Source organism: Oncorhynchus keta, chromosome 20 (assembly GCF_023373465.1).
Source record: "Oncorhynchus keta strain PuntledgeMale-10-30-2019 chromosome 20, Oket_V2, whole genome shotgun sequence".
NCBI classification, from domain to species: domain Eukaryota; kingdom Metazoa; phylum Chordata; class Actinopteri; order Salmoniformes; family Salmonidae; genus Oncorhynchus; species Oncorhynchus keta.
The window spans coordinates 36,806,005-36,832,224 of NC_068440.1; the positions used below are offsets into that span (position 1 = coordinate 36,806,005).

A 26,220-nucleotide genomic window follows, 5' to 3' on the forward strand; every position below is an offset into this window, starting at 1 on the left:
TTGTTTCAGAGGAAAACCACTGAGTGAACCATTGCAGAGGCTTATGACAACAAGAAAGTCATACTGTATCTCTCTTAGCCTTCCCCTCTCTTTTCCACCTCTCTCTCTTCCTCTCTCTCCCCTCTATATCTCTGTCTGTGTATCTATCTATTTGTCTATCACTCTTCCATAGAAAGACCCCACTCCGCAAAGATAATTGATCTGAAATTAAGAAGAAAACCAACTGAACACTGAGACACAGAGGCTCGAATCACTGCCAACAATCTACAATTAAGCCTGTAAATTAGCTGTAAATTTGAGGACAAAATGCCCTCTTCTCCTGGGAAGGATATTATTTCCTTGGAAGAATCAGGGTATTTTCTGGGAAGGATCAAGGTATCTCCTGGGAAGGATAAGGGCATTTCCTGGAAAGGGTGCCGGAGCGGTCTTCTAGTGAGGCTTCGGATGTGCAGACACCACCCATCGCTTCCGAGTATATTTCTCTCTAATGTCCAAATCAGGGCAAGAGTTGCTTTACAAAGAGATATCCCGGATTGTACCATACTCTGTTTCAAGGAAACATGGCTAGCTTGGGATATGCTGTCGGAGTCAGTACAGCCAACGGGATTTTCAGTGCATCGCGCCGACAGGAATAAACATCTCTCCGGTAAGGATGGAAGTGTATGTTTCATGATTAACAACTCATGGTGCAATTGTAACAACATACAAGAACTCAAGTTATTTTGTTCACCAGACCTAGAATTCCTCACAATCAAATGCCAACCGTATTATCTCCCAAGAGAACCTCCTCGGTTACTGTCACAGGCGTGTATATCCCCCAGCGAGCTGATACCAAGACGACCCTCAAGGAACTTCACTGGACTTTATACAAACTGGAAACCATATATCCTGAGGCAGCATTTATTGTAGCTGGGGATTTTAACAAAGCTAATTTAAGAACAAGGCTACCTAAATTCTATCAGCATATCGATTGCAGTACACGAGCGAGTAACACTCGACCATTGCTACTCTAACATTCACGATGCATGCAAGGCCCTCCCCCGCCCTCTTTTCGGCATATCTGACCATGACTCCATCTTGTTGCTCCTCTCCTATAGGCAGAAACTAAAACAGGAAGCGCCTGTGCTTAGATCTATCCAACACCGGTCTGACAAATCAGATTCTGCGCTTCAAGATTGCTTCAATCATGTGGACTGTGATATGTTCTGGGTAGACTCAGAGAACAACATTGACAAATATGCTGACTCGGTGAGTGAGTTTATAAGGAAGTGTATAGGAGATATTGTACCCACTGTGACTATTAAAACCTTCCCTAACCAGAAACTGTGGATTGATGGCAGCATTCGTGCAAAACTGAAAGCACATACCACCACATTTAATCATGGCATGGCAACTGGGAACATGGCCGAATACAAACAGTGTAGTAATTCCCTCCGTAAGGCAATCGGACAAGCAAAGTGTCAGTATAGACAAAAAGTGGAGTTGCAATTCAATGGCTCAAACATGAGACTTATGTGGCAGGGTCTACAGACAATCACGGATTACAAAAAGAAAACCAGCCCCGTCATGGACATCAACGGCTTGCTTCCAGACAAATTAAACAACTTCTTTGTGCGATTTGATGACAATACAATGCCACAGACGCGGCCCGCTGCCAAAGACTGTGGGCTCTCCTTCTCTCCGACAGAGAATAGACAATAGATTTGCCATCACACTGCATATGGCCCTGTCCCATCTGGATAAGAGGAATACCTATGTAAGAATGCTGTTCATTGACTACAGCTCAGCCTTCAACACCATAGTACCCTCCAAGATCATCATTAAGCTCGAGGCCCTGGGTCAGAACAGTGCCCTGTGAAGCTGGGTCTTGGACTTCCTGACGGACCGCCCCAGGTGGTAAAGGTAGGAAACCACATCTCCACTCCGCTGATCCTCAACACTGGGGCCCCACAAGGGTGTGTTCTCAGCCCCTCCTGTACTCCCTGTTCACCCACGACTGCGTGGCCATGCACGCCTCTAACTCAATCATCAAGTTTGCAGACAACACAGTGGTAGGCTTGATTACCAACAATGACGAGACAGACTACAGGGAGGAGCGCGGGCCCTCGGAGTGTGGTGCCAGGAAAATAATCTCTCACTCAATGTCAGCAAAACAAAGAGATGATCGTGGACTTCAGGAAACAGCAAGGGAGAACCCTCTTTCCACATCGACTGGACAGCAGTGGAGAGGGTGGTGGAGAGCAGCAGTGGAGTTCCTCAGTGTACATATCCCCGACAATCTGAAATTGTTGGGGATATGTACACTCAGGAGGCTGAAAATATGTGGCTTGTCACGAAAACTTCACTAACTTCACTTTACAGGTGCACAATCGAGAGCATCCTGTCGGACTGTATCACCGCCTGGTACGTAAACTGCACTGCCCACAACCGCAGGGCTCTCCAGAGGGTAGTGAGGTCTGCACAACGCATCACCGGGGCAAACTACCTGCCCTCCAGGACACCTATAACACCCGATGTCACAAGAAGGCAAAAAAACATAATCAAGGACAATAACCACCCGAGCCAATGCCTGTTCACCCTGCTTCTATCCAGAAGGCGAGGTCAGTACAGGTGCATCAAAGCTGGAACAGAAAGATTGAAAAAACAGTTTCTATCTCAAGGCCATCAGATTGTTCAACAGCCATCACTAGCACAGAGAGGCAGCTGCCTACCGACTTGATATCATTGGCCACTTTAACTTCTTCATGATTTTTTATTTAACCTTTATTTAACTAGGCAAGTAATTGAAGAAAAAATATTATTTTCAATGACAGCCTAGGAACAATGGGTTAACTGCCTTGTTCAGGGGCTGAATGACAGATTTTTACCTCGGCAGTTCTTGGATTCAACCTTGCAACCTTTTGGTTACTAGTCCAACGCTCTAACCACTAGGCTACCTCCCACGGGACGGTTGAGCTAATGTAGGCTAATGTAATTTGCATAAACAGAACACTAGTCACTTTAATAATGCCACTTTAAGAATATATACATATATCACAATACTTATCTCATATGTACTGTATACTACACTATCTATTCTATATTATCTATATCTATATCTAGCATCTCAGCCGCTCTGTCACTGCTCATCCATATATTTTATATTTCTATATTCCCATTCCTTTACTAGATTGTGTGTATTAGGTTTTGTTGTGGAATTGTTAGATATTACCTGTTAGATACTGCTGCACTGTCAGATCTAGAAGCATAAGCATTTCACCACACTATAACACTACACAATAACATCTGCTAACCATGTGTATGTGACCAATACAATTGTATTTGATTTGATTTTGTATCTCCTGGAAAGTATCAGGGTATTTGCTGCTTCTGACTCCACAGCAGCATACATCATCTCTTCTTGGCTACATCCCAAATGGCACCCTATTCCCTATGTAGTGCACTAGTTAATGGCACCCTATTCCTGTGTAGTGCACTAGTTAATGGCACCCTATTCCTTATGTAGTGCACTAGTTAATGGCATCCTATTCCTATGTAGTGCACTAGTTAATGACACCCTATTCCCAATGTTAATGGCACCCTATTCCCTATGTAGTGCACTAGTTAATGGCACCCTATTCCCTATGTAGTGCACTAGTTAATGGCACCCTATTCCCTATGTAGTGCACTAGTTAATGACACCCTATTCCCTACGTAGTACACTAGTTAATGGCACCCTATTCCTATGTAGTGCACTAGCTTTGACGAGGACCCATAGGGCTCTGGCCAAAAGTAGTTGGTGGTGAAATATCATGTAGGGTTAGGGTGGTGATATAATGTAGGGTGGTGATATAATGTAGGGTTAGGGTGGTGATATAATGTAGGGTTAGGGTGGTGATATAATGTAGGGTTAGGGTGGTGATATAATGTAGGGTTAGGTGGTGATATAATGTAGGGTTAGGGTGGTGATATAATGGGTGGTGATATAATGTAGGGTGGTGATATAATGTAGGGTTAGGGTGGTGATATAATGTAGGGTTAGGGTGGTGATATAATGTAGGGTTAGGGTGGTGATATAATGTAGGGTTAGGGTGGTGATATAATGTAGGGTTAGGGTGGTGTAATAATGTAGGGTTGAGGTGGTGATATAATGTAGGGTGGTGATATAATGTAGGGTTAGGGTGGTGATATAATGTAGGGTGGTGATATAATGTAGGGTTAGGGTGGTGATATAATGTATGGTTATGGTGGTGATATAATGTAGGGTTAGGGTGGTGATATAATGTAGGGTTAGGGTGGTGATATAATGTAGGGTTAGTGTGGTGATATAATGTAGGGTTAGGGTGGTGATATAATGTATGGTTATGGTGGTGATATAATGTAGGGTTAGGGTGGTGATATAATGTAGGGTTAGGGTGGTGATATAATGTAGGGTTAGGGTGGTGATATAATGTAGGGTTAGGGTGGTGATATAATGTAGGGTTAGGGTGGTGATATAATGTAGGGTTAGTGTGGTGATATAATGTAGGGTTAGGGTGGTGATATAATGTAGGGTTAGGGTAGTGATATAATGTAGGGTTAGGGTGGTGATATAATGTAGGGTTAGTGTGGTGATATAATGTAGGGTTAGTGTGGTGATATAATGTAGGGTTAGGGTGGTGATATAATGTAGGGTTAGTGTGGTGATATAATGTAGGGTTAGGGTGGTGATATAATATAGGGTTAGGGTGGTGATATAATGTAGGGTTAGGGTAGTGATATAATGTAGGGTTAGGGTGGTGATATAATGTAGGGTTAGTGTGGTGATATAATGTAGGGTTAGTGTGGTGATATAATGTAGGGTTAGGGTGGTGATATAATGTAGGGTTAGTGTGGTGATATAATGTAGGGTTAGGGTGGTGATATAATGTAGGGTTAGGGTGGTGATATAATGTAGGGTTAGGGTAGTGATATAATGTAGGGTTAGGGTGGTGATATAATGTAGGGTTAGTGTGGTGATATAATGTAGGGTTAGGGTGGTGATATAATGTAGGGTTAGGGTGGTGATATAATGTAGGGTTAGTGTGGTGATATAATGTAGGGTTAGGGTGGTGATATAATATAGGGTTAGGGTGGTGATATAATGTAGGTTTAGGGTGGTGATATAATGTAGGGTGGTGATATATAAACCCCATGGGACCACACAGCCGCCATACCGCTCAGGAAGGAGACCCGTTCTGTCTGTTAGAGGTTAACGTACTTTGGTTCGAAAAGTGCAAATCAATCCAAGAACAACAGCAAAGGACCTTGTGAAAATGCTGGAGGAAACACTTACAAAAGTATCTATATCCACAGTAAAACGAGTCCAATATCGACATAACTTGAAATGCCGCTCGGCAAGGAAGAAGCCACTGCTCCAAAACCGCCATAAAAAGCCAGACTATGGTTTGCAACTGCACACGGGACAAAGATCGTACTCTTTGGAGAAATGTCCTCTGGTCTGATGAAACAAAAATAGAAGAAAAAAAAAATTGAGTTTAAATGCATTTGGTGTATGTAAACTTCCGACTTCAACTGTATATATCAATGCATTATCTAAATTGCAGGCGCGAATCCGCCATAGAAAAATAAAGAACATAAGCTCTGGTAATATGGATAGCCTAACTATTGAAGCAATGAGCGAGTTGGTTTTCCATGGCCCCGGTACCCCTGGTGGGTGGAGAGTTCTCTTTTAGGATCAATGGAATGGTTGAAAAGAATCAAACAAAGAGGAGGTGCTTATGTTTGTCCTGTTTCACATACAGTGGGGAGAACAAGTATTTGATACACTGCTGATTTTGCAGGTTTTTCTACTTACAAAGCATGTAGAGGTCTGTCATTTTTTATCAATGGGTACACTTCAACTGTAAGAGACGGAATCTAAAATACTTATGTCATGCAATAAAATGCAAATTAATTACTTAAAAATCATACAATGTGATTTTCTGGTTTTTTGTTTTAGATTCCGTCTCCCACAGTTGGAGTGTACCTATGATAAAAATCACAGACCTCTACATGCTTTGTAAGTAGGAAAACCTGCAAAATCGGCAGTGTATCAAATACTTGTTCTCCCCACTATATGTGTCGTGTGAAATGGACATGTGTTTCTTTTGCATATCCCACTCCCCCGAGACATCCTCAGAAAGTGGGGTCACGGCCAGAGGTCAGTCATTATTGATGGCGAACCTGGAGCAATTAAGGTTAACCGTCTTGCTCAAGGGCAGATGAACAGATATTTCACCTAGTCGGATCTGGAATTCAAACGAGCAACCTTTCGGTGACTGGCCCAATGCTGTAACCGCACCTGGGGCACAGGGCCATGCAAAAACAAATTTGCCTAAACTCGTCTGGCCATCCTCTTTCAGCTCGAGAAAGTGGATTTCTACTGGTGCGGGCATTTAACATAAAGCCTCATGGCTCTCATTGATTAAACAACACAATGCAGTAACACTGCTAAAGCCAATTTAACAATATGTCAATCGAGCGGTTTCTCTAGAGACATTAGTGTTCTGTGTGTGACCTTTACTTCCTGAAGTGCACTGGAGTGTTGTTTTTGCTTCTCGGAAGGCTTGATTATCACTGAGCATTCTAATAGTGCTTGATTAATCACTGAGCATTCTAATAGTGCTTGGTTATCACTGAGCATTCTAATAGTGCTTGATTATCACTGAGCATTCTAATAGTGCTTGATTATCACTGAGCATTCTAATAGTGCTTGGTTATCACTGAGCATTCTAAAAGTGCTTGATTATCACAGAGCATTCTAAAAGTGCTTGATTATCACAGAGCATTCTAAAAGTGCTTGATTATCACTGAGCATTCTAAAAGTGCTTGATTATCACAGAGCATTCTAAAAGTGCTTGATTATCACTGAGCATTCTAAAAGTGCTTGATTATCACTGAGCATTCTAAAAGTGCTTGATTATCACTGACCATTCTAAAAGTGCTTGATTAATCACTGAGCATTCTAAAAGTGCTTGATTATCACTGAGCATTCTAAAAGTGCTTGATTATCACTGAGCATTCTAAAAGTGCTTGATTATCACTGACCATTCTAAAAGTGCTTGATTATCACTGAGCATTCTAAAAGTGCTTGATTAATCACTGAGCATTCTAAAAGTGATCTATGCCGTTTAAAGTGCTTATAATAGACTGCACTACCACTCACCCCCTCCTAACCTGCTCAACTCTGATCACTACTTCCTCTCTCTGTCAGTGTGCGTTGTGTTGTGTCATGTCGACTGCGTGGGGCCGCCTCACTTCCTGCTCAGGAAGGGACGCAGAGGGCAGGCTGGTGAGCACTCTCATCTGCTTCTGGGTCCATCACCATTCACGGAACTCCGGGTCCAGAAGTTAACACTCAGAATCAGTCTGACAAGAACAAGCACAGTACTAAGGCAGATACTAAGGCAAACGCATGGACCCAGACTGCCACAGTAACGGACTGCCACAGTAACAGACTGCCACAGTAACAGACAATGACAAGGCGAAAGGAATTGTCATGTGATGGATGAGTTAAAATTACCACATTTCAGGAACAGTTTCCAGACAAAAAAGATGAGATCATCTCTAAATAATTGCTCCACATAATCAAAACAGATAGAGTAGATTAAGAAAGTCCACTCCTAGAGTATAGTTACTGTTTTTTTTAACCAGGCAAGTCAGTTAAGAACAAATTCTTATTTTCAATGACAGCCTGGGAACAGTGGGTTAAGCCTGGGAACAGGGGCAGAACGACAGATTTGTACCTTGTCAGCTCGGGGTTTGAACTTACAACCTTCCGGTTACTAGTCCAACGCTCTAACCACTAGGCTACCCTGCCGCCCCATCAGCATATTGTTAAAGGATTAATTTACACAAATATATAAAATAAACCACATTTAGAATAGATTCGTATCACGAGAAAGAAAATATTAGAAAATACAGAAATCAATTTGTCCAAGAAGAAAAAAACGTACAAAACAAAATGTGTATACATGTGAATTGAACATTTTTACCCCACAGCATATTATAAAATAAACAGGCCAAGCCACTTTCATTACAGGTGTCTCCATCTAAACTAGTAACCTGTTAGGGGCTTTTTCTTGCTTGAAAGCACATTCTTCCATTGTATTGTGTTCGTAGGACTTTTTGGAAGTAATGACTTATTTTTCAACACTGGCATTTGAGTTCCAGCAGAGGGCACCAACACATCATCCGCCCTTTCTGGCCTCAAGACCTCCCGTGTAACTCTATGCTCTTTTATTTTAGCCGGGGAATCAGAGTGACTTCTGGGTGTAGAGGGCACAGCGCCGACTGTAGCCCCTTGCTACAACCCATCCATGTTCATTAAACATGCCATTTTTTGTCATTCAGCAGACACTCTTATCCAGAGTCACTGCACAGTTTGTGCATCCATCTTAAAGATAGCTAGGTGAGACAACCACATATCACCGACCTAGTCAGTACATTTTTCCTTAATAAATTATCAAAGCTAGTAAGAAAAGAGTAGTGGTAGTGCCAGTGTCAACAAGGGTGTTAGTTAAAGATACTGAAGAGGTGGGTTTTCAGAAGATGGGCAGTGACTCAGACTGTCCTGATTTTAGGGGAACTGAATGCTTGTTCCACCATTTGGGTACCAGGACAGAGAATAGATTTGCCTGGGATGAACGGGAGCCAGGCTCACCCTGGTATTTTTCTGTGTTGGGAAAACTAATCAGAAAAGACAGCTACACTGGAAGAAGTTAAGAAAAATAGTTTACTTAACTACTTTGTGAAAACGGATCATATCTAAATCTGAAATGTTAGACTACAAATTGCAAGAAGAGATCACTTTAGGGTCATGTAATTGTGTAATTTAGCCTAAACACAAAAACGAGGTTTCAAGTGAGAAACGGGTTGGTCTGATGCCCAAAAATGGAAATGATGGCCTACTTCACTCATTTTATTTTAGCCAAAAATGTAGTTCCAGTAGTTGGCTACACGGCTAAAACGTAGTGTGTAGTTCCAGTAGTTGGCTACACGGCTAAAACATAGTATGTAGTTCCAGTAGTTAGCTACACTGCTACATGACAACAAGTAGTGAACTACTGCAAACACTATCTAGATTTGAATTTAGTTCCACTATCACCAAGCTACTGCAAAATGTAGTTCATTTACTAGTAATCTGGTGCAGTAGCAGACACAGGGTCCGGTGCGGGGCCAGGAGCCCATGGGATGGGAGCACCATGGGTACTGCTGTCCACTACCCTCCCTGTTAGCCCAGCTGGTAGTAGGTCTATGGGTTTTCCCAGGAGCCTCTGCTTCATCTCATAACTTTCCTTGAAGGTCCTACAAGGCGGAGGAGATCTCCAACCTGATTGACGAGGACAGTAGGATAAATTATATTATACTTCTGAACCAGTTGATGAATTCTAACCTGTCGGTCGCGATCGAGTGTCCATAGTGGGATTTCTTGAGTTCGTAGTCTTAAATGAAGCTTGTTGAGAAAAACCTGCAGCTTTTCCATAACCCGCTCTGGACTCTTCCCTTCAAGGAAAACAAAGCGGAGGTCTGAACCTTCAGCTGGCTTAACATCCATTTGAGTTGTGTGGCCTCCAAGAATGGAATCAATGTCCTTTTTCCTGACGCACAGGGCATAACAGAGCACATCTGCGTCCGTTATGAAGAAGACCTCACTGCAAGATGGGGTCTGGGAGATGGATTCCACTGGTTTGGGGGATGTGTTCCTCACATGGGTCAAGTTGTCCCCAACATACCCGGTTGCTTGCGGGCTGGGAAATGGGTTGCAGCGGATTGAGGATTTGGAAATGGCCCCAGAGGCATGGCTATTGAGACTGGATGGCGAAGGGCTGCTGTGGCGCAGGGTGCTTGTGTCCTGGGGTAAGACCTGCTGCAGTTGGGCCTTCACTACACTGAACTTCTGAAAGGAGCCCTGAATGGGTAGCTGGGGAATCTGGAGCACCTCCTCGCTGTCCTTGGAGAACATGCTCACATCCAGATCGGCCTTGACTGGCACGTCCACCTGCGACACACACATAACACATAAAATAAAAACGAGAGAAAAATATAACTCTTCTGCAACGCTCGTTGGTCTTGGGATGACCTGCAAAACGACTTGAAAACTGAAGGTAGATGGTGTTGCTTACTGAGTTTAAAGCTCTGATTGAGAAAAATAATTTTGTTGACCACTAATTGTTTTTCATGTAAAGTATTGTATTTACATGCTGACTACTAATTGTTTTTCATGTAAAGTATTGTATTTACATGCTGACTACTAATTGTTTTTCATGTAAAGTATTGTATTTACATGCTGACTACTAATTGTTTTTCATGTATTGTAGTTACATGCTGACTACTAATTGTTTTTCATGTAAAGTATTGTATTTACATGCTGACTACTAATTGTTTTTAATGTAAAGTATTGTATTTACATGCTGACTACTAATTGTTTTTAATGTAAAGTATTGTATGTACATGCTGACTACTAATTGTTTTTCATGTAAAGTATTGTATTTACATGCTGACTACTAATTGTTTTTCATGTAAAGTATTGTATTTACATGCTGACTACTAATTGTTTTTCATGTAAAGTATTGTATGTACATGCTGACCACTAATTGTTTTTCATGTAAAGTATTGTATTTACATGCTGACTACTTTGTCCTGACCTCTTGCCAGCTCAACTCAAAAATAGTTTATTCCTGGTAAATTAAAGGTTCTATAAAGGAAATTGTAACCATACTTTTTACAGGACATTGATTGCAATATGATGTGTCTTCTTACTACCTCAGGCGTGTCAGCATTCCTGATTTTAAGAGGAAAGTGTTGCCCATCCACTTCTAAGACATGGGTCCGCTGCAACACACGTGCAGCCACTGCAACAGAGAGGAGAGGAAGTTAGATGAATGACATGGTTTTTACCACAAATGTACAGTGGGGCAAAAAACTATTTAGTCAGCCACCAATTGTGCAAGTTCTCCCACTTAAAAAGATGAGAGAGGCCTGTAATTTTCATCATAGGTACACTTTATCTATGACAAACAAAATAGGTGACAGGTGTCTTTTATAGTGATAACAAGTTCAAACAGGTGCCATTCATACAGGTAACGAGTGGAGGACAGAGGAGCCTCTTAAAGAAGAAGTTACAGGTCTGTGAATGCCATAAATCTTGCTTGTTTGTAGGTGACCAAATACTTATTTTCCACCATAATTTGCAAATAAATTCATTAAAAATCCTACAATGTGATATTCTGGATTTTATTTTCTCATTTTGTCTGTCATAGTTGAAGTGTACCTATGATGAAAATTACAGGCCTCTCTCATCCTTTTAAGTGGGAGAACTTGCACAATTGGTGGCTGACTAAATACTTTTTTGCCCCACTGTATCCATATATTCTGTAGCAAATAGTACATTATCACAAACTAATATTAGACTATGTGTACCTAAAAAAAAATAGATATCTGTAGTTTCATCCATTCGATAAGCCTTCTGGATCCTCAAACATGACAAAGGCCTGTCCTGGGCTGTAGGATGGAAACTGTACTCTCTTTACCTCTCCTCCCCCGTTCCCTGGTCGTTGGAAGTGTATTGTGAGCTTGTCAACCATTCTAACAGAGGCAAGGATATCATCGGGGACGCCAAGCACCTCCACGGGTGTTCCCTCCATGACAATACTGGGGAAAGGGCATAGAGGTGAGCAATGACCACAGGTGACACCACCTCAGGTTGTAGCAGTCTTATTGGCTGAATGTGATATGCAACATCTGGGACTAGCATTAGCTAATCCAGCATGGAGGTGAAAAATTGTGTTTCATAAAGAAAGCATGCATATTTTCCCACATTCTCGACATTAACTAGTTAAGGAGGAAATGGATGGCTTTGCAGCCTGAATGGAGAATGTTTACCACTCGGTCCACAGGGGATAAGTAGGGCCCTATAAAATCAGTTACATTTTTTTTGCCTGATTCCATTTAGTTTTTCCAGATTTCCGTTTCCCCCCGAATAGTTTCAGTTTTCAAAAAGAAAACATTTCAGAATTGAATGTTCTAAGTCCACAACAATGTTTAAACCACATCAGGAGACCATTTTAGAGGTCTGGGGGGAGAAATAAAAACATTTTGATGTTTTGGCGTGCAAGTGTGCACCAGGAAGAGACCAGGAAGAGCTAAGCAGTGTTTCTGTAGCACTCATGTGATGGCAGAGTTCGTAAAATGACCACCTGGTTTGAAGCAAATAATCATTCTGCCAGGTAGGCATAGGCTACTTTTTAATTAACATTCATTTGAGAAGGTTTTTGGGAAAACCTTTCCGTTTCTAACAGAAGGTTATCATTAGAATCATCGCTAACGGATATGCAAAGTGTAGACAAGTGTGCAAATACCCACAGAACGGGGCCTTCTTGTGACTTACTTCGCAAATGAATGCATTTTCCAATAAGTCCAATTTATCTAGTGCCCTAGATATGAGTGTATAGCCGGCTGCATAAGTTCCATTTGGACGGTAAGATGAAACGACTCAATATCGCAATCTACCGATCTCTCACGGAGTTGAGAGCAGACTAGAGTTTTTTTATTTTTTATGAACCTCTGACTCCTTTGAGTTGCTATGCGTCAATAACTAGTGATGGACACAAATCATTCTGAAGCATTGAGGTTTTCAGCGAATTGTGTCAAATAGGTTCATTACTCTGGGCTTTGATCAACACAGTGTACACTAGTGGCACCTGCTGGTCAAAATAATTTAGAGCAGCCATATTATTATAGATGATGTCCCACACCCCGTAGCGCGTCCGCAGCATAGCCTTTTTGCCTTCTACCAGAGTAGAAGAGGGAGGCCCAACTCGGCGGAAAATCTGTCTCCCTCCGGCAGGAGGCGTTTTTTCCCCTTGTTTTGCCCACCAAACAAGGAGCTTTTGTATGCAGGTCAATGAGAGTGTGTCGAACTAAAAAATGTATGGCTTATTTGCTACATGAGGTAAATTTGACTGAATAGAAGTTTCGTAATGCTTAAGTTGTTACGAGTGTACTGATATAAGTAGGACACGTGACATCCCGGCAACTTTGAGAAAAAAACACTTTATATTGGAGTTGTCTCGAGATGGCTATGCATATTCATGACATGAGGCTAGTAGCATAGCATCTCTCGGGTTGACGTCAACAACCCTCATCGAATGTATCCACCAATAAAAAAGAAAGAAAAGGCGGGAGCAACACCGCTTTGTGGACAACAACTCCCATTGTTTTTTAAAACATTACTTTAAAAATGTAACATTAACCTAATAAAACATTTGTTGTGGGAATGACGAGCAGTAGGCCTAATACATTATCACAGCATATTGGCTATGTGCCTGGCCTGGTAATATTGTTCTTCTCAGACCATATTATATTTTAAAACTCAAGCTTTGATAACAAAATAGATCAGTTGGTGTAGCACTTGCAAGGCACAGCTGTGCATAAATTTAAATCATTTGCTTTTTTATTTAAAAGAAATGTAAAATTTAAAACGATGATCATCCAGGTTCCCAGTTGTCTTGAACGCACTGAATTCGGGAAGTCTGAGATTTCAGAGTAAAGAGTTCAGTTGTTTTGAACATGGCCTTATTCTCAGTAGAGGGAGGGAGCAAGAGAGCAGAAGAGGGTCCATCTCTCATGGTCCCTGCTCTCTCCTTCCTTTCCTCTGGTGAGACTGACCAGAGAGAGGGGACAGTCTTCCACCTGATGGCGTATCTCGAGTCGTACCGCATAACCAATACGCATGCATAAATTCATGTTGTTCCTATGACCAGAGAAAGTGAAATATTCCTCCATATTAAAATAATAATAAAAAGGGCTATCAGTTACACTTGTCTACTCATTCATTGCACCTGCAGCGCGAGAGAAGGGCGTTTTATGTTTTGTAATAATGTTGAATAAAAACAGTGACAGCGGTGAAGAGAAAATTAAAACATACACACTTATCAACAGCAGCTCTTTGCTATATTCTTTGACAGTCTCTCTCTGGTCATGGTTTTAAAAGTTATGAAAATCTCACGTAGGCTTAGTATCAAACTTTTCTGTGGCCGGGGAAGCTGTAGGCAAGGTGCTTTGAGCTATCAAATTGGTCAGCGCAGTAGGTCGCACTTGATTTAGCCACAGATCTCTCAGTCCACAGATCTCCCAGTCCACAGATCTCTCAGTCCACAGATCTCTCAGTCCACAGATCTCCCAGTCCACAGATCTCCCAGTCCACAGATCTCCCAGTCCACAGATCTCCCAGTCCACAGATCTCCCAGTCCACAGATCTCCCAGTCCACAGATCTCCCAGTCCACAGATCTCCCAGTCCACCCATCTCCCAGTCCACCCATCTCCCAGTCCACCCATCTCCCAGTCCACAGATCTCCCAGTCCACCATGTTCCTCTTTTCAGACAAATTAAATGGTACACAATGGAAACACTGCGCAGAGCTTCTGAATCAAGTGAAAACCTACTGCCAACAGTGCAACATCCATTTTCAAAAGTAATGCCTTGAAGATAGACCAGTTGGACTGGTTGGTGACCACTGGACTATGCCTCAATCACGCACTAGTCAGAAATAGGAAACTCTGACATTTCTCACTGGTTGTAGTTATACACGTGCCGTGTTCAACCAGTTAGCAAGTCGAATATTTCCAAGTATCCTAGTTCCGACTAGCAACTGTTACGTAGTACACTGCTTAGCGATCTCAACACATGCCTTGGAGCTCCGGCATCAAACGTACCATCACTAGTCAATACTAGAGGTTGAACGATTAATCGGAATGGCCGATTAATTAGGGCCAATTTCAAGTTTTCATAACAATCGGTAATCGGCATTTTTGGGCACCGATTGTGGCCGATTACATTGCATTCCACGAGGAGACTGCGTGGCAGGCTGACTACCAGTTATGCGAGTGCAGCAAGGAGCCAAGGTAAGGTGCTAGCTAGCATTAAACGTATCTTATAAAAACAATCTTAACATAATCACTCGTTAACTACACATGGTTGATGATATTACTAGTTTATTTAGCTTGTCCTGTGTTGCATATAATCGATGCGGTGCCTGTTAATTTATCATCGAATCACAGCCTACTTCGCCAAACAGGTGATTTAACAAGAGCATTCGCGAAAAAAGCACCATCGTTGCACCAATGGGTACCTAACCATAAACATCAACGCGTTTCTTAAAATCAATATACAAGTATATATTTTTAAACCTGCATATTTAGTTAATATTGTCCGCTAACATGAATTTCTTGTAACTAGGGAAATTGTGTCACTTCTCTTGCGTTCTATGCAACAGAGTCAGGATATATGCAGCAGTTTGGGCCGCCTGGCTCGTTGTGAACTGTGTGAAGACTTTCTTCCTAACAAAGACAGCCAACTTCGCCAAACAGGGGATGATTTAACAAAAGAGTATTTGAGAAAAAAGCACAATCGTTGCATGAATGTACTTAACCATAAACATCAATGTCTTTCTTAAAATCAATACACAAGTATATATTTTTTTAAACCTGCATATTTAGTTAAAAGAAATTCATGTTAGCAGGCAATATTAAACTGGGGAAATTGTGTCACTCCTCTTGTGTTCATTGCACACAGAGTCAGGGTATATGCAACAGTTTGGGCCGCCTGGCTCGTTGAGAACTAATTTGCCAGAATTTTACGTAATTATGACATAACATTGACGGTTGTGCAATGTAACAGGAATATTTAGACTTAGGGATGCCACCCGTTAGATAAAATACGGAATGGTTCCGTATTTCACTGAAAGAATAAACGTTTTGTTTTTGAAATGATTGTTTCCGGATTTGACCATATTAATGACCTAAGACTCGTATTTCTGTGAGTTATGTTATAATTAAGTCTATGATTTGATATTTGATAGAGCAGTCTGACTGAGCGGTGGTAGGCAGCAGCAGGCTCGTAAGCATTCATTTAAACAGCACTTTTGTGCGTTTTGCCAGCAGCTGTTCGCTGTGCTTCACTCATTGCGCTGTTTATGACTTCTGCACTGTTGGAGTGAAGAACACAAGCATTTTGCTACACCCGTAATAACATCTGCTAAACATCTGTATGCGACCAATACAATTTGATTTGAGTGGTAGAGGAAGATGGGTACAGGGTGAGGGATCCTGAGAGGATTCCTGTGAGTAGGCAGAGACCAAGAGAGAGTGGTAGAGGGAGATGGGTACAGGGTGAGGGATCCTGAGAGGATTCCTGTGAGTAGGCAGAGACCAAGAGAGAGTGGTAGAGGGAGATGGGTACAGGGTGAGGGATCCTGAGAGGATTCCTGTGAGTAGGCAGAGACCATGAGAGAGTGGTAGAGGGAGATGGGTACAGGGTGAGGGATCCTGAGAGGATTCCTGTGAGTAGGCAGAGACCAAGAGAGAGTGGTAGAGGAAGATGGGTACAGGGTGAGGGATCCTGAGAGGATTCCTGTGAGTAGGCAGAGACCAAGACCATGAGAGAGTGGTAGAGGGAGATGGGTACAGGGTGAGGGATCCTGAGAGGATTCCTGTGAGTAGGCAGAGACCATGAGAGAGTGGTAGAGGGAGATGGGTACAGGGTGAGGGATCCTGAGAGGATTCCTGTGAGTAGGCAGAGACCATGAGAGAGAGTGGTAGAGGGAGATGGGTACAGGGTGAGGGATCCTGAGAGGATTCCTGTGAGTAGGCAGAGACCAAGAGAGAGTGGTAGAGGGAGATGGGTACAGGGTGAGGGATCCTGAGAGGATTCCTGTGAGTAGGCAGAGACCATGAGAGAGTGGTAGAGGGAGATGGGTACAGGGTGAGGGATCCTGAGAGGATTCCTGTGAGTAGGCAGAGACCAAGAGAGAGTGGTAGAGGAAGATGGGTACAGGGTGAGGGATCCTGAGAGGATTCCTGTGAGTAGGCAGAGACCAAGAGAGAGTGGTAGAGGGAGATGGGTACAGGGTGAGGGATCCTGAGAGGATTCCTGTGAGTAGGCAGAGACCAAGAGAGAGTGGTAGAGGGAGATGGGTACAGGGTGAGGGATCCTGAGAGGATTCCTGTGAGTAGGCAGAGACCAAGAGAGAGTGGTAGAGGGAGATGGGTACAGGGGGAGGGATCCTGAGAGGATTCCTGTGAGTAGGCAGAGACCAAGAGAGAGTGGTAGAGGGAGATGGGTACAGGGTGAGGGATCCTGAGAGGATTCCTGTGAGTAGGCAGAGACCAAGAGAGAGTGGTAGAGGGAGATGGGTACAGGGTGAGGGATCCTGAGAGGATTCCTGTGAGTAGGCAGAGACCAGGAGAGAGTGGTAGAGGGAGATGGGTACAGGGTGAGGGATTCTGAGAGGATTCCTGTGAGTAGGCAGAGACCAAGAGAGAGTGGTAGAGGGAGATGGGTACAGGGTGAGGGATCCTGAGAGGATTCCTGTGAGTAGGCAGAGACCAAGAGAGAGTGGTAGAGGGAGATGGGTACAGGGTGAGGGATCCTGAGAGGATTCCTGTGAGTAGGCAGAGACCATGAGAGAGAGTGGTAGAGGGAGATGGGTACAGGGTGAGGGATCCTGAGAGGATTCCTGTGAGTAGGCAGAGACCATGAGAGAGTGGTAGAGGGAGATGGGTACAGGGTGAGGGATCCTGAGAGGATTCCTGTGAGTAGGCAGAGACCAAGAGAGAGTGGTAGAGGGAGATGGGTACAGGGTGAGGGATCCTGAGAGGATTCCTGTGAGTAGGCAGAGACCAAGAGAGAGTGGTAGAGGGAGATGGGTACAGGGTGAGGGATTCTGAGAGGATTCCTGTGAGTAGGCAGGACCAAGAGAGAGTGGTAGAGGGAGATGGGTACAGGGTGAGGGATCCTGAGAGGATTCCTGTGAGTAGGCAGAGACCAAGAGAGAGTGGTAGAGGGAGATGGGTACAGGGTGAGGGATCCTGAGAGGATTCCTGTGAGTAGGCAGAGACCAAGAGAGAGTGGTAGAGGGAGATGGGTACAGGGTGAGGGATCCTGAGAGGATTCCTGTGAGTAGGCAGAGACCAAGAGAGAGTGGTAGAGGGAGATGGGTACAGGGTGAGGGATCCTGAGAGGATTCCTGTGAGTAGGCAGAGACCAAGAGAGAGTGGTAGAGGGAGATGGGTACAGGGTGAGGGATCCTGAGAGGATTCCTGTGAGTAGGCAGAGACCTGTGAGTAGGCAGAGACCAAGAGAGAGTGAGAGAGTGGTAGAGGGAGATGGGTACAGGGTGAGGGATCCTGAGAGGATTCCTGTGAGTAGGCAGAGACCAAGAGAGAGTGGTAGAGGGAGATGGGTACAGGGTGAGGGATCCTGAGAGGATTCCTGTGAGGCATGGATCAGAAGTGACAGAAAATAGAGAGGTACTCGGGATTGTGAGGATTTACTGCAGAACAGCTGCTTTGGGTGTTGAGTGGTAAGTGGTCTGTCCTCTCAGACTATCGGTCTGGAGTAGTATTAGATCGGGTTAAATAGTGGAAGGTGTGGTGTTTTTTGTTGTTGTTGTGAGGGCTATTAGTTGGCAGGGCAATTTTCCTTGTTTCCAATGTTGTATTACCGTAACAAAAATGTAACGTAGGTAGGTCGTGAATGGCATCACACACCAGTACAGTAGGTGGCGGTGTATACAACTAAACGTTGGATGCGATCCACCAACCAAATCCTAAAGAAGTACAGCTGTGGTTTTATTTGATTGAATAACGTTTCATTAAAATGTATGGATTTCAGCAAACAAAAGCACGGCACGCAAAAACATACAGTAGGTACACAGTAAGGGTTTTAGAATGTTTTAAAAAATAAGTATCGACGCTTTGCAACTAGAAAGACCATAAACAAACTAGTCTGTGGTACTTGGCAATGTAAAGTGAAGAACTGGAATGTCACTGAAAAAGTAATTATTGACCGTACGAAATATTCAATTGACAGCACGCAATATTATTGCATTAAATTAAATGTGTATGGATGTGAGTTATCTACGTTTTCTCAATCAATGTGATTTGTTTAGGTTTGGCAATATTGTAATCCGATTCCCAATTTCCCTCTCTCGTTTTTAACTAAGAAAACACTGAAAATATACTTGATGTAAATTATTATGCATTAACAGCAAACATGTTTTTATTTTCCTTCAAAAGGTTGTCATTTGAATCAAACTTACCTATATCGGGTTGTCGGTTTGTTCAAAATAAGGTCACCACTGAAGTATGGTCGTACTATGCATTTCGAGGAAAGTGAAAAGTTGTTAGCGTCACGCATAGACTGATGCCGCGTTCAAATGCTAATCGGAACTAGGAAACTCGTACATTTCCGACTTGTTATCCGTTGGCCAGATGGACTGGGGACAGCAAGGAGTCATCATGTCAGGTAGTCCTGGGGCATGGTCCTAGGGCTCCAGGTCCTCCGAGAGAGAGAAAGAAAGAAGGAGAGAATTAGAGAACGCACACTTAGATTCACACAGGACACCGAATAGGACAGGAGAAGTACTCCAGATATAACAAACTGACCCTAGCCCTCTGACACAAACTACTGCAGCATAAATACTGGAGGCTGAGACAGGAGGGGTCAGGAGACACTGTGGCCCCATCCGAGGACACCCCGGACAGGGCCAAACAGGAAGGATATAACCCCACCCACTTTGCCAAAGCACAGCCCCCACACCACAGATTTCCTTCTGTTCTCATTATATGACACTATCTCCCGTGCAGATTCCCTTCTGTTCTCACATTATATGACACTATCTCCCGTGCAGATTCCCTTCTGTTCCCATTATATGACACTATCTCCCGTGCAGATTCCCTTCTGTTCCCATTATATGACACTATCTCCCGTGCAGATTTCCTTCTGTTCCCATTATATGACACTATCTCCCGTGCAGATTTCCTTCTGTTCCCATTATATGACACTATCCCCGTGCAGATTCCCTTCTGTTCCCATTATATGACACTATCTCCCGTGCAGATTTCCTTCTGTTCCCATTATATGACACTATCTCCCGTGCAGATTTCCTTCTGTTCTCATTATATGACACTATCTCCCGTGCAGATTTCCTTCTGTTCCCATTATATGACACTATCTCCCGTGCAGATTTCCTTCTGTTCCCATTATATGACACTATCTCCCGTGCACATTTCCTTGTACTATAAATATGTCTACCTTTACTACTTTCATGCCATTGTATCTGCCAGCAATCTAACCCATTTTTCAGAATCAACGTTTTTAATTTCCCCTCTGAACAACCGCACCTGTAAATCCACAATATTATTTGTCTCTGCTCTTTGTGTTGTTATATCTACTACATCATGTCCATAAACTCCTGTATGACCAGAATCCAATAGATGTGAATACCATTTCCTTGTTACCCTAACAACAGCATCATTATGTCTACCCATAAATCCTCACATTCTGACTTCCCAGATCGTAAACTACACAGTCCCAACATATTACTAATCTTCTTTGGTTACAACTCCTCTATCCATTGCAAGCTAACAATTACGGCAACCATTTCTGTTGAATATACAGATAAATCATTTGTTAGTATCTTGCATAGATTAACATTAAACTCAGGAATAAATTCACCTGCTCCTGTCTTCCCATTCATGGCATCCTTTGAACCATCTGTATACACTGCAAGACAAGAATAAAACTGATTGCTAATATATTGATCAGCTATTGTTCCTACATTATCTTCTTCACACCACTGTTTATTATCTTCGATCAGACTCAGATCAACATGTGGTCTTGTATAAAATGAAAGGATATCAAACTCAACCCGTTTATCTTTTCCAGTGATGAAGACATGGATGTCTCATGGTATTGTTTTAAATCTGGAATGTATTGATTGTTATTGCCTTCTTGGCCAGGTCTCTTGAATGTTTTGGCATTCAGGTCCACGGTCACTTTCTGAACAATTCTATCATTAAAATCAAGAGGTGCTGTCAAACAGTGATTGAATTGACCATATATTTACCATAAACAAATGCAATATGAAAACATGTCACGTATTATTCTGTGATCATTTGTGATTTGAATCTTGAGTTGATATATTTTGATAAAGCTGGCACAACTTCTTACCTATCCTTTTGCAGTGACTGCCAGTGTCTTCACCTATCCTTTTGCAGTGAATGCCAGTGTCTTCACCTATCCTTTTGCAGAGACTGCCAGTGTCTTCACCTATCCTTTTGCAGTGACTGCCAGTGTCTTTACCTATCCTTTTGCAGTGACTGCCAGTGTCTTCACCTATCCTTTTGCAGAGACTGCCAGTGTCTTTACCTATCCTTTTGCAGTGACTGCCAGTGTCTTTACCTATCCTTTTGCAGTGACTGCCAGTGTCTTCACCTATCCTTTTGCAGTGACTGCCAGTGTCTTTACCTATCCTTTTGCAGTGACTGCCAGTGTCTTTACCTATCCTTTTGCAGTGACTGCCAGTGTCTTTACCTATCCTTTTGCAGTGACTGCCAGTGTCTTTACCTATCCTTTTGCAGTGACTGCCAGTGTCTTTACCTATCCTTTTGCAGTGACTGCCAGTGTCTTTACCTATCCTTTTGCAGTGACTGCCAGTGTCTTTACCTATCCTTTTGCAGTGACTGCCAGTGTCTTCACCTATCCTTTTGCAGTGACTGCCAGTGTCTTTACCTATCCTTTTGCAGTGACTGCCAGTGTCTTCACCTGCCATCCTATTTTGCAGTGACTGCCAGTGTCTTTACCTATCCTTTTTTTGCATTGACTGCCAGTGACTTCACCTATCCTTTTGCATTGACTGCCAGTGTCTTTACCTATCCTTTTGCATTGACTGCCAGTGTCTTTACCTATCCTTTTGCAGTGACTGCCAGTGTCTTTACCTATCCTTTTGCAGTGGCTGCCAGTGTCCTACCTATCCTTTTGCAGTGGCTGCCAGTGTCCTACCTATCCTTTTGCAGTGGCTGCCAGTGTCTTTACCTATCCTTTTGCAGTGACTGCCAGTGTCTTTACCTATCCTTTTGTAGTGACTGCCAGTGTCTTTACCTATCCTTTTGCAGTGACTGCCAGTGTCTTCACCTATCCTTTTGCAGTGACTGCCAGTGTCTTTACCTATCCTTTTGCAGTGACTGCCAGTGTCTTTACCTATCCTTTTGCAGTGACTGCCAGTGTCTTTACCTATCCTTTTGCAGTGACTGCCAGTGTCTTTACCTATCCTTTTGCAGTGACTGCCAGTGTCTTTACCTATCCTTTTGCAGTGACTGCCAGTGTCCTTACCTATCCTTTTGCAGTGACTGCCAGTGTCTTTACCTATCCTTTTGCAGTGACTGCCAGTGTCTTCACCTATCCTTTTGCAGTGACTGCCAGTGTCTTTACCTATCCTTTTGCAGTGACTGCCAGTGTCTTTACCTATCCTTTTGCAGTGACTGCCAGTGTCTTTACCTATCCTTTTGCAGTGACTGCCAGTGTCTTCACCTATCCTTTTGCAGTGACTGCCAGTGTCTTTACCTATCCTTTTGCAGTGACTGCCAGTGTCTTTACCTATCCTTTTGCAGTGACTGCCAGTGTCTTTACCTATCATTTTGCAGTGACTGCCAGTGTCTTCACCTATCCTTTTGCAGTGACTGCCAGTGTCTTTACCTATCCTTTTGCAGTGACTGCCAGTGTCTTTACCTATCCTTTTGCAGTGACTGCCAGTGTCTTTACCTATCCTTTTGCAGTGACTGCCAGTGTCTTTACCTATCCTTTTGCAGTGACTGCCAGTGTCTTTACCTATCCTTTTGCAGTGACTGCCAGTGTCTTTACCTATCCTTTTGCAGTGACTGCCAGTGTCTTTACCTATCCTTTTGCAGTGACTGCCAGTGTCTTTACCTATCCTTTTGCAGTGACTGCCAGTGTCTTTACCTATCCTTTTGCAGTGACTGCCAGTGTCTTTACCTATCCTTTTGCAGTGACTGCCAGTGTCTTTACCTATCCTTTTGCAGTGACTGCCAGTGTCTTCACCTATCCTTTTGCAGTGACTGCCAGTGTCTTTACCTATCCTTTTGCAGTGACTGCCAGTGTCTTTACCTATCATTTTGCAGTGAATGCCAGTGTCTTTACCTATCCTTTTGCAGTGACTGCCAGTGTCCTTGCCTATCCTTTTGCAGTGACTGCCAGTGTCTTTACCTATCCTTTTGCAGTGACTGCCAGTGTCTTTACCTATCCTTTTGCAGTGACTGCCAGTGTCTTTACCTATCCTTTTGCAGTGACTGCCAGTGTCTTCACCTATCCTTTGCATCCTTTTGCAGTGACTGCCAGTGTCTTTACCTATCTTTTGCAGTGACTGCCAGTGTCTTTACCTATCCTTTTGCAGTGACTGCCAGTGTCTTTACCTATCCTTTTGCAGTGAATGCCAGTGTCTTTACCTATCTTTTTGCAGTGACTGCCAGTGTCTTTACCTATCCTTTTGCAGTGACTGCCAGTGTCTTTACCTATCCTTTTGCAGTGACTGCCAGTCTCTTACCTATCCTTTTGCAGTGACTGCCAGTGTTTTACCTATCCTTTTGCAGTGACTGCCATTGTCTTGTTGTGGACCACTGTCTTGGAAGTGGAGGGACACCGCTGTCCTCTTGTCAGACAGTCGAGAGCGGACAGGCCTGAGGTAGTGAGAAGAAGCCCCTTCCTATTCTATTATTATATGCAAGTCCTCTACAAGTATGGTTCTGTTCAAGGGTAAAGAACACCCTTGATGTGGGCCTGTTCCCCAGTGAGAGGGAGGTGCGGTGGATCCTAGGACAATCATGGCTTTGAGGTGGATGACTACCAGCTTCCCCATAGTCAGCTGCTTGTACAGGGCTCCTTGCTAAAGCTCGGAGTAGCAAATGCCTAACTCCAGCAGCTACAGCCCCAACACACCCAGCCCATCTTAACCCAGGCCATCTCCAATTACAGTAATGTCACCGCAATGTATGCTGGGAGCAGAAGTCCCATTCCGGGGGAATGGAGAGCAGTTTGGACACATCCTGCCTTCTTCTTCACCTACCGACTACTCATCGCGGGACTCAGGGTCCCCTCGTAGCCTGGCCAGCCCCCAGTGGAGAAACCCCTGTCCCAGCAGGTCTCGCAGTGGCAGATCATGCTGTGGTGCTGTGGTCCTCGAGGGGAGGAGCCAATAGAGGGGAAGAGCCTATAGAGTGCTGTGGTCCTCGAGGGGAGGAGTCAATAGAGGGAAAGAGCCTATAGAGTGCTGTAGTCTTCGAGGGGAGGAGCCAATAGAGGGGAAGAGCCTATAGAGTGCTGTGGTCCTCGAGGGGAGGAGCCAATAGAGGGGAAGAGCCTATAGAGTGCTGTGGTCCTCAGGGGAGGAGCCAATAGAGGGGAAGGGAAAAGCCTATACAGTGCTGTGGTCTTTGAGGGGAGGAGCCAATAGAGGGGAAGAGCCTATAGAGTGCTGTGGTCCTCGAGGGGAGGAGCCAATAGAGGGGAAGAGCCTATAGAGTGCTGTGGTCCTCGAGGGGAGGAGCCAATAGAGGGGAAGAGCCTATAGAGTGCTGTGGTCCTCGAGGGGAGGAGCCAATAGAGGGGAAGAGCCTATAGAGTGCTGTGGTCCGCGAGGGGAGGAGCCAATAGAGGGGAAGAGCCTATAGAGTGCTGTGGTCCTCGAGGGGAGGAGCCAATAGAGGGGAAGAGCCGATAGAGTGCTGTGGTCCGCGAGGGAGGAGCCAATAGAGGGGAAGAGCCTATAGAGTGATGTGGTCCTCGAGGGGAGGAGCCAATAGAGGGGAAGAGCCTATAGAGTGCTGTGGTCCTCGAGGGGAGTGGTTGAAAAACAAGTTTTAATGATTCCAACCTAATTGTATGTACATTTCCAACTTCAACTGTATTTAAATTGACTGATTTCCTTTTATGAACTGTAACTCAGTAAAATCTTTGAAATGGCTGCATGTTGCGTTTATATTTTTGTTAAGTGTATATAGTCTCATCGGATCGTTAAAAATAAAGTCTTCACTATGCATTTCGAGAACTGAAAGTGAAAAGTTGCGCATATTTCTCAGGATTGCAGCTATGGGGCGCTGCGTGACAACATGAAACTGTAGATTCTGTAGTTTACTGCAATGTCCTGAACCCTGTGTATGTCAAATACACGGTCAAATTAATTTATCTCATTGTTGGAATGCCATCAATGCAGTTGAAATACACGTAGGGCTGTTTTCAATATATACCGATACCAACAACTATTGTATTAACAGCATCTTTGTTAAAGTATACAAATATGAGGTACCAAACCCACTCACGGGGTTGGTTAACTCAAGGTCTCTCCTGTCTACCAACCAAGGTAAATCCACCTGTCTACCAACCTAGGTAAATCCGCCTGTCTACCAACCTAGATAAATCCACCTTTCTACCAACCTCGATAAATCCACCTGTCTACCAACCTAGATAAATCCACCTGTCTACCAACCTAGATAAATCCACCTGTCTACCAACCTAGATAAATCCACCTGTCTACCAAACTAGATAAATCCACCTGTCTACCAAACTAGATAAATCCACCTAGGTAAATCCACCTGTCTACCAACCTAGATAAATCCACCTGTCTACCAACCTAGGTAAATCCACCTGTCTACCAACCTAGATAAATCCACCTGTCTACCAAACTAGATAAATCCACCTGTCTACCAAACTAGATAAATCCACCTGTCTACCAACCTAGATAAATCCACCTGTCTACCAAACTAGATAAATCCACCTGTCTACCAAACTAGATAAATCCACCTAGGTAAATCCACCTGTCTACCAAACTAGATAAATCCACCTGTCTACCAAACTAGATAAATCCACCTGTCTACCAACCTAGATAAATCCACCTGTCTACCAACCTAGATAAATCCACCTGTCTACCAAACTAGATAAATCCACCTGTCTACCAACCTAGATAAATCCACCTAGGTAAATCCACCTGTCTACCAACCTAGGTAAATCCGCCTGTCTACCAACCTAGATCGCTTTGGATAAAAGCGTCTGCTAAATGGCATATATTATTATTATTATTATTATAAATCCACCTGTCAACCAACCTAGGTAAATCCACCTAGATAAATCCACCTGTCTACCAACCTAGATAAATTCACCTGTCTACTAACCTAGATAAATCCACCTGTCTACCAACCTAGATAAATCCACCTGTCTACCAAACTAGATAAATCCACCTGTCTACCAAACTAGATAAATCCACCTAGGTAAATCCACCTGTCTACCAAACTAGGTAAATCCACCTGTCTACCAAACTAGATAAATCCACCTGTCTACCAAACTAGATAAATCCACCTAGGTAAATCCAC

At 43.5% G+C, this 26,220-nt stretch overlaps 1 protein-coding gene across 1 annotated transcript; it reads right to left on the reverse strand.

The window, feature by feature from the left end:
- Positions 1-9,271: 9,271 nt before the first annotated feature.
- LOC127910123 (uncharacterized) lies at positions 9,272-11,574 on the reverse strand. Its single transcript, XM_052473181.1, has 3 exons — positions 11,532-11,574; positions 10,765-10,853; positions 9,272-10,000 (listed from the first exon to the last, which is right to left on the reverse strand). The coding sequence occupies exon 3, from the start codon at positions 9,962-9,964 to the stop codon at positions 9,281-9,283; it is 684 nt and encodes a 227-aa protein (XP_052329141.1). The 5' UTR covers positions 9,965-10,000; positions 10,765-10,853; positions 11,532-11,574; the 3' UTR covers positions 9,272-9,280.
- Between the last annotated feature and the right edge of the window lie 14,646 nt (positions 11,575-26,220).